At 35.6% G+C, this 18,599-nt stretch overlaps 5 protein-coding genes across 8 annotated transcripts in view; 3 read left to right on the forward strand and 2 right to left on the reverse strand.

Annotated features, from left to right (window-relative positions):
• The first annotated feature begins 93 nt into the window (after positions 1–93).
• Positions 94–851, forward strand: LOC129806873 (uncharacterized). The gene is made up of 3 exons (XM_055855684.1): positions 94–265; positions 332–544; positions 615–851. The coding sequence occupies exons 1-3, from the start codon at positions 205–207 to the stop codon at positions 743–745; spliced, it is 405 nt and encodes a 134-aa protein (XP_055711659.1). The 5' UTR covers positions 94–204; the 3' UTR covers positions 746–851.
• LOC129806872 (ubiquitin-conjugating enzyme E2-17 kDa) lies at positions 841–7,359 on the reverse strand. Of its 2 annotated transcripts, XM_055855683.1 has the most exons (3): positions 7,038–7,359; positions 6,432–6,717; positions 841–1,543 (listed from the first exon to the last, which is right to left on the reverse strand). In XM_055855683.1, exons 1-3 carry the CDS (start codon positions 7,079–7,081, stop codon positions 1,418–1,420), a joined length of 456 nt encoding a protein of 151 aa, XP_055711658.1. In that variant the 5' UTR covers positions 7,082–7,359; the 3' UTR covers positions 841–1,417. The 2 variants fall into 2 exon arrangements, with proteins under 2 accessions (XP_055711658.1, XP_055711657.1); XM_055855682.1 differs by lacking the exon at positions 841–1,543 and having other exon boundaries at positions 5,545–6,717; positions 7,038–7,302.
• The window catches only part of LOC129806867 (armadillo segment polarity protein), a 28,111-nt gene continuing 16,868 nt past the window's right edge, over positions 7,357–18,599 (forward strand). For 2 of the 3 annotated variants that reach the window (XM_055855675.1, XM_055855676.1), the window contains exons 1-2: positions 7,357–7,502; positions 8,109–8,157. In XM_055855675.1, the coding sequence (XP_055711650.1) occupies positions 8,130–8,157 (28 nt within the window). In that variant the 5' untranslated portion in view covers positions 7,357–7,502; positions 8,109–8,129. The remainder of the gene's footprint in view (positions 7,503–8,108; positions 8,158–18,599) is intronic. The other variant, XM_055855677.1, reaches the window with a different exon arrangement.
• LOC129806870 (uncharacterized) lies at positions 9,581–11,003 on the forward strand. Its single transcript, XM_055855679.1, has 2 exons — positions 9,581–9,860; positions 9,920–11,003. Exons 1-2 carry the CDS (start codon positions 9,837–9,839, stop codon positions 10,958–10,960), a joined length of 1,065 nt encoding a protein of 354 aa, XP_055711654.1. The 5' UTR covers positions 9,581–9,836; the 3' UTR covers positions 10,961–11,003.
• On the reverse strand, positions 11,017–12,560 carry LOC129806869 (putative nuclease HARBI1). The gene is made up of 3 exons (XM_055855678.1): positions 12,333–12,560; positions 11,641–12,279; positions 11,017–11,577 (listed from the first exon to the last, which is right to left on the reverse strand). Exons 1-3 carry the CDS (start codon positions 12,427–12,429, stop codon positions 11,078–11,080), a joined length of 1,236 nt encoding a protein of 411 aa, XP_055711653.1. The 5' UTR covers positions 12,430–12,560; the 3' UTR covers positions 11,017–11,077.

Below are 18,599 nucleotides of genomic sequence, written 5' to 3' on the forward strand. Positions count from 1 at the left end.
GAGAGAAGTTCACTTTTGTGGTGTGCAGAGCCATCTGGATAATGTGGAGGAAAAGGCAAAAATGCGCCATTTTCGATGGACAACAGTTAATCACATGGGAATTTTGGTTTTAGGGAATTGAAGAGATTTGCACGGCTCATCAGTACCCAGTTCTCTGTCTCCTGTGCATGTTAACTTGTGAAATTTTCCTGGACATCAGACACCATGGCTAAGAGTCCGAATAACGCTAAGGAATGCACGTGGTTGACATTTCCCGGCTACTGCTGTGAGTATTTTTGGCGGGAGATTGATTTTCTGGGCATTTTCTCATGTCCTGGATGGTTTTTTTCAGACGACCTCATGGTCAGTGCCACCGATGAGGCTCTCAAGAGACTCCGACTGAAGGAAGTCTTCAACCGCATGGTGCAATTCTCCCAGGAATATCCCCTTTTGTTCGTCACAACGGTCGCTGTTATCCTGACCACTGCCTTTCCCATCACAATTTTCTTCCTCTTCGTCATGTGCTCCGTCATTTTCGGCTTTACTGGGCTAGTGCTGATTGAGGGTGAGTCCCACGTGGTCATTCTTAGTCCCCTAAATCCCATTTAACTAACCTTTATTCCAAATTCTTTCAGGTGCTCTCATTACAACAGGTTCCCTGGTCATTTGCGGTTTTATCGGAAGTCTCATCGTGATTCTTCTCGTAACAGCTGCTTCGATAATTGCTGGATACTACGGTCTATCCCAGATTTCCAATCTCTTCTGAAATCCCGCGCCGGAAAGCGGAAAAATCCCCATTGAGTTGTACAATTAAAAAAACTTGTACATTAAGCCACCAACAGATCAATAAAATAAACCGGGTTTAATTATAATTCCTTTTATTTTCCAATTCTTCACGACTCTAAAAGTTAATTTAATATTTATTTTATATAATATTCATCTTGTATAATGCTCTAGGAGTTTTTTTTTATCAAGAAATTCTAGTATGACATCCATTCGATCGGTAGACCAGAAAAGTTGCGATTATCCTTATTTTTTATTTTTTTTTTATTCATTTTTTTTTCTCATTTAAGATACTGAGACAACAGATACGGGGCCACTGTTGGGGGGAGGGGGACAAAGAACAAAAAAAAAGAATGGGCAGGAAAATAGCAAAAGGGATTCAATTAATGTCCTATCGCTCATTTATATTAACATAATTTTTTTTCTTGTTTCACGCGAAAACACCAAATTCTCCTCTTCTTCTTCTTCCTCCTTCTGCCACCTTCTTCCCAACATCCGGATTGATTTTTCTCTCTCTCTAATTTCTTTTTAAAGTGGTCTCTTTTGGCCTTCCTCTCGCTGCAAATCCTCCATCTTGAGCCACACTAATCCCACCAGAAGAATATTGTTTTTTTTTGTATTTTCTTTCATTTTTTTCTTTAATGTCCAGAGATGACTAATCGATAAAGCTTTGTTCTACACAAGCTTTCACTCGTTTCTCGTACTCCCGTCGGTTCTCTTTGTAGAGCTGGGCTGCCATTGAGTTGGCCGGAGAATTTGGGTTAGGATCACTCAGCAGAGACTGAAAAGAAAGTCACATCAAATGTTCGAAAATTTGGCTGTTCCATTCAAATAAAAAGCCACTTCTTCATTGAAGACCACAAAATTCAGAAGTGGGATAGATAGTCGACAACGATGATAGACAATTGACACTTCAAAATCCGATTAAAAAGATCATGTAGAATACCAAATTGGCATAAAATGCCAAGTGGAAATATTTTCATTAAAAATCAGCTAAAAAACTAAATTTTTAATTGTCTTTCATTACGCAAGACTTCTACAGCTGCTTTAGGAATCATAAATTCATTTTCTAATAAAGATTTTCACATTTTCTAACAAAAAATTCTAACAAAAACATTTTCTAAAAACATTTTTGAATTTTTAGAATAATTTCTTCATTCTACTTAGAGATGTTTCAACGTTATTATAGTTTTCGCCTTTCTAGGATCGTTTCTGCGCATATAAAATGCGTCTTTCAAAAACATTTCCATTTTCTAAGGCATTTTCTAGGGATCTCTATGGCGGAATAGGCAAGACCGTTGGGTCTTGGACGAATGAGATCTCTGACTCGACTCTCAAAATTGTGAGTTCGAGTCCCGCTCGGTGCAAGCAACAGAATGTCAGAAAAAAAGACCATTTTCACTGTGATAAAACGGATAAAATGTAATAAAATGCACCGCCTCTGCCCAAAAACACTCTGGGAACATGGGAGAAGCATCCATATTGCCGCGAAGACGTTCCTGGGCGATCTATGAGCAACAGATTCTTTCAACACAGGATATACGACATCATGATTGAATTGTAGTACACCCAGTCCCGGGATTATGCACATTTTTGGGACCGAAAAAACCCGCGAAATGGCATTATGCATCGAAAAAAATTACATACTCGCAGGGGTCTTCTTTTGAATAATTCGGCCGTAAAACGAATTTCGCGCGCAGTAAAAGTAGTTCAAACAAAACGATTCAACTGTTTTATAGAAATGCATTAACAAACAGTACTTTTTGGCCAGAGTTCTTCAATAAATGGTTAGAATATTTGAAAAAAATTACCTTAATAAAAGAAATTAAAGTGTTATTCTGAAAAAGTAGCAAAATGTCTTCAAAAATGATTTCATAAATTGGCTCCCAATGGTAGGCAAACTTGCATAATTGTATGTGCATAATTCTGTCAGGTGCATAGTCCCAAATGACTTATTGCCGGGACTGAGTGTGAATATATCCCGATACGATTAATAATAATAATAAGGCTTTTTCTTATTTCTTATACAGGCTTCAGACATAAGGTTTAGACGTATGGCTTAATAATTTTATTTGTTTATTTATTTGAATGAATGAAATTGCCTTTGAAACTGTGCCTCTTTTAAAGGTGAAATTTTTGGTCCACCGCCGTCTTAGCTTTAGAAACCAACCTACTGCGGAGCTAAGTGGTTTAAATGCTTCTTCTCCGGTTTTGTAAACCAGGGGACTTCAATGCAATAAAAGTGCAAAAGGAAAAAATCTAAATGCGAGAAAAGGAGAGTAATCAAAACATTACGCAGGCTGTTTTCTTTCTCTGGGTAGTCTATTCCAGATCAGAGAGATACTCCTAATACAAAGGGTGAGTTATGGAAAATGTTGCTGGACAATCCAGGCACGACAGCATCAAGCAAGATTTTGAAAAAAAAAAAATGAAAAAATCTTGAATTTTTTAAATGAAAATTAGATATTAAGTCTAAATGATCCACTGTGGATTTAGAAAAGACCTGTAAAATTGCTAGTTTTTTAGAATTCAGTAATCTTCGGGAATTGGGCTTAAACCTCCAGTCTGAAACCCGTATTAGATGGATATCCGTGATTTTAGAATCAGTTCTCAATCAAATGCTTTAATTTTCTGCAATTTTGCATTTTTTTGACGAGCAGTGGGATTTTCCGGCGTTCAGAATTTTGGTTCATTTTTTGCAAATATGAGGTTATGTTAAACCTAAAGCGGTTTTCAGACTAGAGGTTTAGCCTAGTTTCCGAACGACTCAAAATCCTTATTAATCAACCATTTTTATTATTTTTTTCCAAACTTAAAAGATTATTTGGTTTATCCAATCTGAAGTTAATTTTTCCAAAAAATCTTGAATTATGAAAACCGAGAACAATTAAATCTTCGGTCTGAGGACCGTATAAAGACCATTTTGAACTTAAAAACCATAACTTCTGAGTAACCTCAACTCGCGAATTGTTTACTCCAGGACAAACCAAATGCAATCCATGGAAGAAATTAAAGAAGCTACACTGTTAGCAACTTAATTTATTTTCCACCTATTTATAGGTTAGGTTAGTGCACAGTATTATATCTACATTTTCCGCGTAGTAATTAGTTTTCGTTTGATTACGCTGGAAAATTTAACCCTGTTTTAGATTAATACGAACATTTTAATAATAATAATACTGACACAACATTCCATGGAGGAACTAGGCCTTCCCACCAGGGGATTTCTAGACATGCATTATTATTTTTTCTTGTACGGGATGACGTTGGTTGTCAGTCCCATGCCCGTGGAATCAAGTGCAGTGAAGTTGACTGGATGCAATCCGAACACCTTTAACACCAGAAAAATTCCTGATGACCTAAAGGGAATTCGAACCCGGAACACTTGCATCATAGAGCGAATGCTCTACCACTTGACCCATTGAGTGACGAAAATGTTAATATTTTTAAATCCACAAATTTTTAAGTTTAAATTTAACATAACCTCACATTGTCAACTAAATAGAAAAACTTCCTGACTTTTTTATCTAAGAGCAGAATCACATTGTTAGTAAAATGCTCACCGTTATTTCGTTAATTTACGCATTTTCATTGCCATTCTTACGCAAATTTTCCATTACCGTATTACCTTATCTCATACTCGGTGGCACTAGTCAAAAACAATATAAGAAAATTGAAGAAATAAAACGAAAATGCGATAAACTGTGAGCAAAAAAAAACTGTACGATTAGTTTCTCTTATGCCGGCTTCAGACTGGAGGTTTAGCCCAGTTCCTGAAGGTCTCAAAAATTTAAATAACAAGCAATTTTATTGATTTTTCAAAATCTAATGGATCATTTGCCTTTAATATCCAATTCTAAACAACAATTTCCTAAAAAATCATGCCTGATAATGAATTAGAGGAGTTAAGCCAGATGGCTAAGCCTTAGGTCTGAAGCCCGTATTAGTTATTTTTTCTCGCCGTTTATCGAATATTCGTTTTATTTCTTCAATTTTCTTATATTATTAAATGTGAAATTCGGGTTAGAGATTCGGGTTAATTAGATGCTATAAATTTTATAAACATTCCTAGGATTTCCCGTATTTTTTTTATTGGAAAATTTATTATTTTTAATTTAAATGACCTTTTATCAGTTTCTCTTTTTTGAAGCTAAATTCCTGAGCAAACATTTCTTTAAAAAAAAAAATATAACACACTTTGAGAGCTTTTTAGGTTAGGTCTGACATAACCTCAAAATTTTTATGATTTGAGGTTATTTTGTAATTTCTCTACAATAAAAGAAAGGTTTTTTTACGAAGGTAGGATACAAGGGATACAAGTGTCCCTTCCGGAATGACTTTGACGTCGGAATCTCTCGATAATTTAGATGACATTTTGCCCCATATACCTGATAGAGAGAGAGTCTAACAACATGTCTTAGTTTTCCGAGGTTAAGATTAACATAACCAAATTTTATTTTTTGAATTAATTAGAAAATTAGATGCTATAAATTTTATAAACATTCCCAGGTTTTCCCTTATTTTTTTTTATTAGAAAATTTATTATTTTTAATTTAAAGGACCCTTCATCAGTTTCTCTTGTTTGAAGCTAAATTCCGGAGCAAACCTTTCTTTTAAGAGAAAATTTTATAACACAATTTGAGAGCTTTTTAGGTTAGGCCTAACCTCAAAATTTTCATAATTTGAGGTTATTTTGAAATTCCTCCACAATTTAAAAAATAAGTTTTTTTATGCAGGCAGGACACGAGTGTCCCGGAAGCGTCAATTTTTTAGGAATATCCTGTTTTTTATTGTAAATTTTATTATTTGAAATCTATAGAAATTCAATATATTTTTTTTTAATTTCTTAGGTTAGGCCTGACGTAACCTCAATTTTCATAATTTGAGGTTATTTTGTAATTTCTCCACAATAAAAAATGAGTTTTTTTTATGAAGGCTGGACACGAGTGTCCCTTCCGGAAGCGTCAGTTTTTTAGGAATATCCTGTTTTTTTATTGTAAATTTTATTGTTTTAAATTAAAATACAACTTTTTATAATAGTTTTTGAGTTTTTTTTAGGTTAGGCCTGACATAACCTCGAAATTTTCATGATTTTTTTTATTTTTTCACAACATTGTTTTTTAGTTTCAGCTAATTTTCTAGAGGAATTTCATCAGAAATATTAAGATGATAATATTGTGAGCTAATCAATTTTCTTGCTATCGATAAAGCAACTCTGCTACACCCACAAAAGAACTCATCTCTAGAAAATGAAAAATCAATAAATTGGAAGGTCAACAACCAATCAACTCCGAGCTCTTTCTCTCTTGTTTCCGTTCTAAATTGAGACACAGAATTTTAAGAATTCAACGAGGATTGAAGGTGCATTGAAGGTTTCTTGGGAGGCAGGATTTGTGGAATGGACACAAGAAGAACCTGACGCAAATGCTTGATCGATAACGGTCTTTGGCAGAAGAGGAAATAATGTCTCTGACCGTGTGTGTCTGCCAAAAAAGGAAGTGCACTGAGACAAAGAGAACTGTTGGAGATTCCACGAAAGACTCATGAGAATGACAGAATTGGATAAAAATAAGAATGATCGAATGGGAATTGAGGTCATTTGGGTGCTTCGGGTGATTCTCAGGATAAAGTGTCTGGGGGGAGGTCGCATGGGGTAGATGGGGACGTACCTGTATTGAAGTGAGAATAGCCGAGACGTCGTACGTTGGGCTCCATCTGTTCTGCAAGATGTCCAGACAAATGCCTCCGTCAGCGTAGACGTTGGGATGAAACATTTTGGACACAAAGCGCACAGTGGGCGGCTTATTGGGGTACTCCTCTGTGAACTCTATCGTGAGCTTAAATGTGCCATCCTCGAAGGGTGTGTCATGTGGTCCAAATATCACAGCATTCCAGATCATGATGTTGTTGTCCGTGGGAGCTCCGGACACTCCAGTTGGGGGGTCTTCCTGGAGTCTACAATCGACAAATCCATGCAGATGCATCAGCAACCACCATGAATACCCATAAAAATCCACCCCAAAATTTCCCAAAGTAGCCCAAGAAAATCGAATGAGAAAAAAAGTCTCTAACAAAAACACCCTTGAAAAATTGCGGAAGCCATTTTGCGTGCTACTTTTTGACACTTTTCCAACAACTTTCCCACCACTTTTTCAGCCACTTTCACTGCAATTTCTTGCCAAAATCCCATGGCAAAGCCTTCCAACAACCCTAGAGGACACCTTCAATCCATTTTTCCCAGGGAATACCTACGGGAAAGGCAAAAAAAATCATACCTTTTAAAATCCCTCATGAGACGTCTTCTAGCTGGAGTTGACATTGCTACTGGGATGCGAATTTAAATCGTCTTTGAAAAGGTAAATCACCCTTTTTTCACCACACTTTTTCCACCCAAAAGCACACACAAATTCACTAAGAGTAGCACAAGATCCACCAAAACACCCACAAACACGGATTTTTCACGAAATTTCTGCAACTTTCACGCGATGCCTGATTTTTTCTCTCTGCTTCTTCCTCCAAAAAAATTGGGATATTTTTGCACGTCAGTGAAATTTTTTGGGAAATTTTGTCATGTCTCTTTGGTGACGCCAGCGCCACAGGTGGACATAGTGGGAAGTAAGTTGGATATTTTTTGTTGGGTTTAGTTGCAGCCATTGTGATTGATTTGTTGTGAGTTGAAGTGAAAATAATTGGACTTTTCTGCAATTTTCCTGCCGAAAAACACCATCAATTGGTCAACGGTGAGTGTCTTGATCTTCCCACTAGTGATTTATCGTGAAAACCAAAGAAAATTCTGTGTATTTGAGGGGGGAAATGCAATAATTGATGGGGGTGTGTCCAGTGCTTGGAGGCTCTTGAAAGAATTCCAAAATGGCTGTTCTCTCTCCAACGCGACAGATAAGATATTTTCACGGACAATTTTCACCTAGATAAACCCCTCCGAAAGTGAATTTTCCAACCCTAAATTATCCCCAGGACCCCAAAAAACACATTTTGGGTATTTTCCCGGGAACATTGAGGGCAGAAATAGGTCAAATGTGGCCCAAAAGTGAGGTAGACAGCCGCCTGGAGGGATTTCTAATGGGAAGTCAAATAAACAAAAATAAATTCATTCCTTTTGGCATCTCAACCCAGAGATTTCTTAAATTATTCCTCCTGTGGCATAATTGGTCTGTGCTGGTGTTTACGGAGTTGTCTGAGAGGGGGGCAATTGAGACAAAGGCGATGTGTGTTGAAAAAGTTCGATTAGATATTTAAATCAAAATAAACATTTGGGGCGCGCTCCTTTGATCTTGTCCGGGATTGTATGTTTTGCCTCCCAATTAATCTATTTATTTCTCTTTTAGGTGTGAAATCTTCGCCGTACCATGAGCTATCAGCAGCACAATCGAACGAGTAAGTTTTTTTCTTTCATTAAATTATTTCCTATTTGATTTTTATTTCGGAGAAAACCCTCGCATTTCCAAGAAACACTGACTCACAATGAAGCTCAAATGACTCAAAAATATCTGTGTCAAGCTCTGTCATCAACATCCACATCCCCGGCATTATTTAAGCTCCCTCCTGCCAAGGGTATCCCCCGCAATTTTTCTTTCTCGGAAATTTTAGCTTCCATCCACATCAAACATCCCAAAAGATTCCTTTTTGCTGGGAGGATTTTCCCAACTCTGGAAAAAGGGTTTTCATTTGCCAGACACACAATTTGCCACCCACACAGTGGGCGCCCCTTTGAAAAACGGGGCCGAGGGAATGGGCCAGAAATTCACGCGTCGCATTTGAGTGATGAATTTTCATAGAGATTTTCTCTTTTCTCATGCATCGACTTTTGCTTCTTATTTGCACACAGAGAAAACCTCTTTCCCACTCGCTATTTTGCGCAAAGTAATTCAAATCCCGAGGAATTGAAAAGTACTTTGGAGGGGGTTGAATTGGTTTATGAAAAGTGTGATTTTTGCGAAAACCACGAAAGTCTTTTGGAAAAGTTATTTATTTTTAGATATTTTGACGTTCATGCAAGAAACTAATTGGTTTGTTGATCTAAGAGAGGCACACTGGGGATTTAAAAGGGCTTTCCTATCTTGGATATCAAATTCCAGTTTCATAATCTAATTCCTTATGGCCCCTGCACACCTTTTCGATTAGAAAAATTTCATTAAGTCGAAATTAACATCTCTTTTCTCATTAAAAGATTTACATATGTCTATCCTTCTCTTTTGTACTCTTCTTCTTCTTTTGAACATCATACAGTGGACTCTCTCTCAATCGGGCATATGGGGCAAAATGTCATCCAAATTATCGATATAGATTTGGACGTCAAAATCATTATAAATTCCACAAAAGGCGCTCAATTATAAAGAATTACGATAAAACAAGAGGAACTACGGCGAATTTGAGGAAATTTGCTTTATAATTAATGGGCCATTTCCATTGAGAGAAATTTTTCAAGAAATTTGTTAGAAAATTTTCAACTCCATACGAAAAAAGTGTGCTTTTATGAGAAAACGTTCAATTTGGTTGAACTTTTTCGCATAAAGGCTTCAAAATAAAAATTAAGAACTGTTTTCCAGACTGTTCCTATGGGAAACAGCGCCATCCATTGAGTTTTCTTCTGATACTTGCATGCCAATAAATTGTCATCTGAACGAATTTCCATAAAAAAAACTTGTTTCCGTTTCACAGTGAAGATGTTTTGAGATGAAATTAAAGTAAATTCGGGTTCTTTGAAGGTGAAAATAGTGCGTGAAGTGAGAAAATGTCCCTGTATTAGGGATACGGTATGCCCAGAACTCAGATGTTAGCCGTACTCACTATGGCGTTGTTATCTCGTAATCTCCGTAATCTGTTATCTTGTTATAATTTTTCATTCATAAAATACATTACGAGAACATAACGAGATAATGGACTCTGGGGTGCGTAATCTTGTTATCTCGTAAAAATTTTATTTTATTAAGTACTAGCAGCTAACTTCATGCCTTTCCGAAAGCTTTCGGAGCTTTCAGAAAAAGCTAAAATTGAATGAGAAATGACATAACCTCAGAATTTGTGCTGTGTTTTGGTTCGCGCCGGACATTAAAATGGGAAAGAACACCGATAATTCTGTAAGTATTAATTTAATTCATCGGGAAAACATGTATGAACCAAATTGTAATCTTTTTAGGATGTGAAAAAGCGAGTAAGGAAGCACCCAGTCCGCAAATGGGATGACGAATGCATCAAGCTTATTTTGGAGCATTTAAAGGAGAATATCCCAATCGAGAAGCCAACAGCGAGGCAATATTATACGAGATTCTGCGACCTGTACCCTGAGCTCCAGATCGAGGATCCAGATTTAGTGCGTCAGAAGGTTGTGCACCTCAAGACAAAATATATCCAAGTTGAGCAGTGGCGCAACGAGTCGGGGAATGGAGTGAAAGACGGTGGAGAAACTATCAATGAAATACTGAACAGGAAATGTCCATTCTATACAGACTTGGATGAGATATTTTCCCAGAAAAAGAGTGTACGATTGCAGAGAATTCTCGACAGTGGCAATGATGAATCCGTCCAGCACTTTAGGGCATTTACACAAAAATCAGTGACCGCAAAACGTCCAACAACAACTGTGACCAACAACTCTAGCCAGATTGAAACCGTTGCACCCCATCGTCTTGAAAATTTTGTCCCTGCTGAGAGTCCCGGTGAAGATGAGGATATCGTAATTTCGTTGACTGATGTGAATCCAGGCACATCAAACATGGATGACAATCGCCGTGATGGCCGTGATATCTCGACATTCAGGAATAATTTAAGCAACTGTGCTGACCACTCACAACAGATTGATGAACCTGATGACTCTGATGAAGCTTCACGTCCTGCAGTATGCGAAGCACCGGGAAAAAGACTTCGCGGACTATCAGGCACATCTTCTTCAGCCAAGAAGAAGCGTAAGATTACCAGCGCTGGATCAATGCTGCCTGGAATCGATGCACTGGCGGCTGAAAGGAAAGCTTCAACTCAGATGCGGGTGGAGTTCGAGAAAGAAAAGCTCGCCATTGAGTCCAGCTTGGAAGACCGGCGACTCAGCCTCATGGAGATGGATATAAAAGCAAAGATCGAACTTGAGAAGCGCAAGCAGGAGTTTGACGAGAGGATCAGGTTGCAGGAACTGAAATACAAATATGGCATCACTGAAAATATTCCTCGAGACCTTGATTGTTGAGCAAAACCAAAGAGTACAAAATTTCTATCAAGTTTTTTTTTTAATTTTATTATTCATTTGTTCAAGAATTCTGTGATACATTTAAGGAGTGAAATAAACTTTGAAGTAATCTATTAATCAAATGTTTTGCAACATGTGTTCATATATGTACTGCCGTTTCCTCTCTGCAGCATCATTGCCAGCTGGAATCTGAAGCTCTTCTTCAATAGGATCATCATTGATTTCGCCAATATCATCAAACACGATTCTGTAGCCACGATCCATTTTGTATTTGAGGAGCATATTGTAGACTATGAAGCAGACCATCACCCAATTACAACAGTATGCATAATTTTCTTCTGTTCCAAGTCTGAATCGTAATTCCTTGAGACTTTGGAATGTTTCCTTAGCATCTCCAAAAACTTGCTCCACTCGTACACGATAGGATGAAAATATACGATTAAATTGTCGTCTTTCTTGCGCAGTCATGGCCCTGGAGTTTTGCCTATAGGGAGTGATTACTCTCTCCGTGCACTTGTAGGCTGAATCGGCAGCTATATATTCATCTCCGGTAAGAAATTCCTCCGTGCGTTGTCCAAGTTCAATGTTCACAAACATTCTGGCATCGTGGACACTCCCTGTGAACACAAAAAGAATCGATATTAAAAATCCAAAATCACTTGCAAAATTACAAGAATTACCTGGCACTCCCACCGCGAGATATCTCACCCTGAATCTGTGATCACACACGAGAGTGGCTTTGATCGAGTGTACTTTCTTCCGTGAATAATATGAGTCGGGATCATGGATGGGAGCTTCCGCGAGTTTAAACTCGGTCCCATCCATGTACCCGACACATAAAATCAACTCATCTGCCGTCTCTCGTGTGAGGATCCTTCTCTCCTCTGCATCTGGCCAATATAAATACTGAGGTTTTAGTCGTAAAATGGCCGAGAACACTCGTTGAGTGACCTTGTCCAGAGTTCCACCATCTCCAGTTCCCAACATAGCAGCAGTTTTTGCAAGAGATGCAGAATCACCGTAGCCTCCTAAGCGATATAACACTATTGCTAATTGCTTCTCGACAGGAAATTGCAAGCGCGCTCTCACAGTGAAGACTAGGTCATCAGTGATTTCATTCAGGATGAAGTCAAATTCTTCCCGTGACACACGCAACATTTGAAGAAATCTTGATGGATCATACTGAGGTAGTATTCTCTCATACCAGGCACTGGATTTCGGCACTCTTGTCCTGTACAAATATCGATGAGTAATCATGATTAATAATCCCTCCATAAGACGGTCAATCACGGCTTCCATCAAATCATCTCGAACTTGTCCTAGAAAATTCATTGGGTAAAAATTGTAATTTTGTAGGAAGTCAATTTCTTACCTGTCCTTTCTTCTTCCTCATTCACATCCAAGAGATCGCAGATTGCCTCCTGCTCCAAGAAATTGATAAAACGCTGTTTATTGTACTTACGACTCATTGTGACGACAAACACCAAAATGTAAACAAAAAAACTTAAAAAGATTACGAAACGTCAAAGTGACCAAACTTTTGCCACTCACGATGATGGCCTTAACAGCCCTTAACAGATTACAGATTACAAGATAACAACGCCATAGTGAGTACGGCTGTTGTTTTAAAGTTGTAATGGTTTCAATTATACCTCATTATCTCTTTCCATGCTTCAATTTGCTTACCAAACGATTAAAGATATCCTTTAACAGTGATTGCATGAAGGGCATGAAGGCTTCGGTTGTTTTTATGCATTTTTACACAGAAACTAAATCAAAACAATCAAATGTCAACGATATGTTCGTATTCAAAACTGGGCTTTTTTGCGAGCTTTCATGTGAATTGGAAATTACAAAAATCTGAAATTTTTCTCAATGGAAATGGCCCATAAACGTGAAAATTGTCAACAAAATTTCTCGCCCGATTGAGAGTCTACTGTACCAAATTTAATTTAGTTCATTCCAATTTTGAGTCCGAAACAGTGAGATAGGCTTAAGCGAAACCTTTTGAGAAAGACAGGATTGACACGAATTATGATTTCATAACATTTTACTGATCTAAAAGGTGTGCCAGAGGCATTTGGTACTTACTAAATTTGATACACCTTTTACCTCAGGAAAATTTCATGTAATCATAATTTTAATCCCTTTTAAAATTGTATTTTACATTACTATCCCTCTTATTCGTATTCAAATCCAAATTTAAACTATTGTGAGGCTTACAAGATAAAGAAGAGTACGAAAGAGAGAGAGAGATAGACATATGCAATGCGATTGAGAAAGTAAGGGGTAGAAATTTAGGGCTTCAGCACACCTTTTTGACTAGGAAAATTGCAAGAAATCAAAATTCACTCTTTCATAGCCATCTTCTTTTAAACATTCCACCAAATTCATTTTAGTTCATTTTAATTTGAGGAGCGAAGGACTGGGTTATACACAAGCGCCTAGCAAATTGGCCTTTTTATATGGAGTTATTTGAAGCCAATTTCCTAAATTGATCTCGGACTCAGCTCGCAGTGTTCCGAGGAAAAAATCTATTTAAACAAAAATTTAGTATATTTATCCCTCCATACGGAAAGGTATCTTATAATGCGAAAAAATTGAAGTATGAGAAAGTGGCTTCAAATTTCAGGCAACTTACCAGGAGCTTCGATAGACATATTCAAAATGTGTAATAAAGGGATGTGAATTTTGATTTCATGAAATTTTCCTGATCTAAGAGTTATGGCGAAGGCATAAGAATTTTTTTCAATTTAACCAAACTTTATTTTAAATTAAACCATCAAGTTAGCATCCAAATAATTCAGATCCAAATAAAAGAACGGGCACTACAATTTCAAAACAAAAAAAAATTGCCTGAAAAAGATTTTAAAAGAGAATCGCTAATTTTTAGTAAGAAAAACAAAAATTTTGAACTCAAAAAGAGAATTTAGAAACGTGTTGGGACAAAATGTGACAGATAGACCTAAAATTTTGACATCCGATATCTTCCAAGATAAAAAAGAGACAGGATTAAAAAAAACCACCATAGGCCGCATCTACAAAAAAAATCCGAAGATTTTGGAGATTCGGGTAAGGAAAATAGAAAAAGTAAATAAATTTTGAGCCGTACTTTTAAAATATTTTTCTAAGAAAAAAAAAACAATTTTGATCAGTTTATTTTTCGAAATTATAGTCAGTTTTTCAAGAATAATTTGAATTCGTTGAATTCAAATGATTTTTTTCCTCTAGAAATTTTATTGTTAAAAATTACCACTCGGGGTAAAATGTGGCAGAAGGTGCGGGGTAAAATATCGTACATTTTACCCTGTACATAATTGGCCTACTTCGTCTCCAGGTCGCCTTTTCTATGCATTCTAAACCTTCAAATCTAATGCAGAGACATTGAGGCCATTTACACCGCAGCATTGGATTGAGATTGAATTGTTCAAAACTCGTGTTTTGGGACAATTTAATCTTAATATTTGGTGTGAATAGCCACATTAGAGCCATTAACACTGATCTTGGACAATTCTAGTCGAATTTGGCCAATTAAAACGGATTTTGGGGCAATTGAATCTCAATCCAATGCGACGGTGTAAATGGCCTCTTTTTTTGCCAAAAATAACTTCGAAAGAACATTTTCCTTCTGAGTTTCTCTGACAATGAGAGTTTGTGAAAAGAATTAAATACTCATTTTGACTTTTTCGCTGCAGATTCTTCTATAAATTTAAAATGAATTTGACTCAAGTACATTATCCTCAACATTATTATTCTCAATATTTATTTGATTATTGTAGATCGCTTATTGGTAGATCGCTTACTTATTGCCACTTCTTGGAAAAAGTGAAATTAGTTTTATTATAACTTTTGAACCCTTATTATAAAGTAACTCAATTTGGATCCAGAGTTACTTAAACTGCATTAGTTATAGATTTGTCAAGTAAACAGTCCTCTAATTTAACGCTGGACTAATTAAAAAGTTGATTTTTATAAACAATGCTAAAATATCCACTTTGCCGCCACTTTTTACCACTTTTCGCCATCTTTGTAACCACTTATCGCCATTTGGAGGAATTTGGCCAGTAAAAGCGAGTTCTCCACAAAACTTCAAATTATTGGTATTATGAGAATTTCAAGCACCTCCGAGAGGCTGAGGAAAATAATTATTTTGCTTTAAATAACCATTATTATAAATATTTCAATCATTTCTTTTATTTCCTCATAAGTTTAACACTTTTTAGGTGTAAAAGTATATCAACATTTTTTAATGTTAATTTTACACTTTTTTGAGGGGAAAATTAACATGAAAAGGGTAACTTCAACCCCTAATACACCTAAAAAGCATAATATCTACACCGATTTCTGATCAATACTGCAGGGTAAAATTAACATTTCCGGAATGTTATTTTAATTTTTTCTGATATCTCTCAGTGTTTAAAAAATAGAACAAATTTATCAAAAGAATATGAGAAAAATATTAAATGTTCGTAGTCAAAGTGTGTGCGAAGCTTGAAACTCTACATCTAAACCCTACTTACTTTTCGCTAAATTACAATATCTGTGAATTCATCAGATGCACCCCCTTAAAAACTATTTGACATTGCTTTTGTTTCTCCAAATAAATCCATAATAAACACCTTCAAAAGAAATTTAAGTACAGGAAAGTATAATGTATCAGGAATATCTTGTTTATTCATCAAATTCTCTAGCAAAAGAAAAACATATCAAATTCCTCTTATGGAGGAGGCGCTCATAGAAATATTTTTGTGATATTCAAGAGCATCATTAGAGACTCGTACGAGAGAATAGAAGAAATAAAAAGAGATGAGGGTGTGGAAAATACAACCCCTTTTCAGTTACATACCGCAATCAAAAACTTGCCTTTCAACTTTTCCATTTCACTCACAATTCCCTCTCGAAAAAAAAAAACTAGGAAAAAGGAGTCCACCAGAGAGAGAGAGTACTTTTCAAAGAGAAAATCTTTTTTCTCATTGATTTCTGATTAAATTCAGTGTGCACTGAATGAGAGCAGGAAGATATTCTTCTGACCATTTAATTGCACTTCTCGAACAATGTCGCCCATCCCTTTTTGGGATTTTAAATTGGAAATTCCACCCGGAAAGTCGCTTTTGAGTATGCCTTTGGCCTCATATTTTCCCATCCTATCCTACAAGCATATATCCTGTATATGTATTTATGTATGTATGTATGTTACTACTGAAGCTCTTTCGAAACTCAAAAGTGTCTGAAACATTCATGGAGCTTTCATCCACTGTTTTGACGAGAAGTTCTTTGCAGAAGGATATTCAATCAATAGCTTGGAGTTGAGTCGTTAGAAGCACAAAATCCCAATAAATCGGATGTGTTGATTGGGTGAGGAAGGGCGAGGGAGGGAAGAGAGGGAAGTGAAAAGCAGGGCGTTTTCTCTTGGATAGTTTCGAATTTGCTCAAATTGTCTGTTTTCCCACGACAATTAAAATTTATACATAAGATTAGAGGGTAAGATTGCGTGCTGTTAAACTCAATTTGGTTATGATAAATTGATAAACGATTAAGAAACTATTACTTTCTCAGAGTTGGAAAGGTTCTAGATAAATTAAGATAGATTTATTACAAGGCATTATTTGAAATAAAATTTGTTTTATTTGATTAATTTCCGCAATAAATGTTAATTTTATGAAGAAGTGTTTTTTTAGTAGGAGAAGGTTTTGCAGCTTCGTAAAAGTAGATTTTTTTCCAAGTTACTAAATGAATTTCATCCATGGTATGATCATATATTCTAAAAGCTAGTCCAACATCTCAGATTTCCTGACAAACTTGGAAGCGTAGGCCTTTTTCCTGGGTTTAAAAGGCAAAAATAAAAATGGGCCTAAAATCGTAATTCTGATGTCGAATATTTTATGCATTTTTTCACAGTGTCTTTTCGAAGAAAAACAACATTCCAAGTTATAGAGAGTTTATTATGGTTAATATTTACCGTGAAAATCTTTTGCTCGAAGGGGGTCGTTTTTGTGGATGGAGAAAAATTCACAAAAATTACAACCTTTGCAGCTCAGAAAAATTGAATTTTGCACCTTCGTAAAAACATCTGTCTAAATCACTGACGACCGACTTTGCGAATTCTTCACTGTTTTGTGCACACCGCTCTGGGGCCGTATCCTCCAGATGTAAGAGTTTGATTTTGTGGGAAAAGCCAACTCTCCGTGTGGAACTCGCCTTTCTGGTATCCGCGAAATTTTCGATTGGAAATTTTCTCATCAAAAACCGGGGAGAATTCTCGAGTGCTTATTCTCGGTGAGAATTTGATTAATTTTGGTAGAAAATAAGCAAATAAATTAAATTATCGCGTTTTTTAAATGGTTTTTAAATGATTATTTTCACTAAATAAATACAATTCAATTATTATAAATTTCAATGTAGTTTTTTTTCCTAATAAACTCTGCAGGAATTCCGAACTTTGTTCTTATTATCTCTTATTATTTTTTCTAATTTTTTGAGTTTGATACCAATCATTTTCCAAATTGTTTATTATTTTAATATTATTTTGTTTCAGCTCTCATAAATAAGAAAACGGTTGTGGCCATTTAATGAGTAGATCTTTGATTAACTTATTTATATTCTTAATAAATACGAAATTGAACAGATTTTTAGCAGTTTACTTGGACGTGAACTCTTTAAAACTCTTAATTTTTGTTTTAACTAAAACCGGTGAAAAAATCGCATAATTTATAGGGAGTTTATCGGGAAAAGGTTCTTTTTTACTTAGTTGAAATTGTTAGATCTCAAGAACAAATATTTTAAGCAGCAAAATAATACCACTTAATATAAAATTAATAAATGCATAATAATTGAACAAATATTTAAAAATCGTGTAGTTATGTGTTCTCTCTTAAATTATAAAAAAATATATTGAGTAAGATTCTTGATATTCGCATCCTTTTATCCTTTTATTATCCTTTTTTATTCGACATAAAATCTAAGAAAAATTATAACTTCTCTATTGAAAAACTATTTACAATGCCTTAAACGCGTTTCTTTAGGTTAATAAAGTCTTTATTTGAGAAAATTCCTTCAAATACTCCACGTAAAATAGAAAAGAAAACAGATAATGTGTAGAATTTCCACGAAAAACATATCAAGTTTGACTTTTGACTGATTGTATGTACAGTAGGTGTCAAAAGTTTGTTGCCTCATGTATTTTGGAAAACCAGGTGCAAAAAATGATGGAAAAAAATTACTTTTTCCAATTTTTATTTTTGCAAATTAGTTGCATGCAATCCGTAGTTCTTATTTATGTATTTCGAAAAATTATTTCATTATATTACATATAAATTAAAAAAGTTATTCATTTTTCATGCGTCAAAAGTTTGTTGCCTCATTTGAAAAGTTCCTTAAAATGGTCAAAAACATGCAACTAACTTAAAATACACCGGCTATATTTTTAGTTTATGTCATTTGAGAAGCCAACTGGTTTACATTAAGCTTGTTGCATGTTTTGACCATTTTGAATTACTTTTTCAAATGAGGCAACAAACTTTTCACGAATTAAAAATGATAAACTTTTGGAAAAGAATAATTTAATTTTAGAAATTTACTGCTCTACAACTTTGTGAAAGTCTTTTTCCTCTATTTTGTAAGGAAATACATTTATCGAGCC

This window comes from Phlebotomus papatasi, chromosome 3 (assembly GCF_024763615.1).
Source record: "Phlebotomus papatasi isolate M1 chromosome 3, Ppap_2.1, whole genome shotgun sequence".
Lineage (NCBI taxonomy): Eukaryota > Metazoa > Arthropoda > Insecta > Diptera > Psychodidae > Phlebotomus > Phlebotomus papatasi.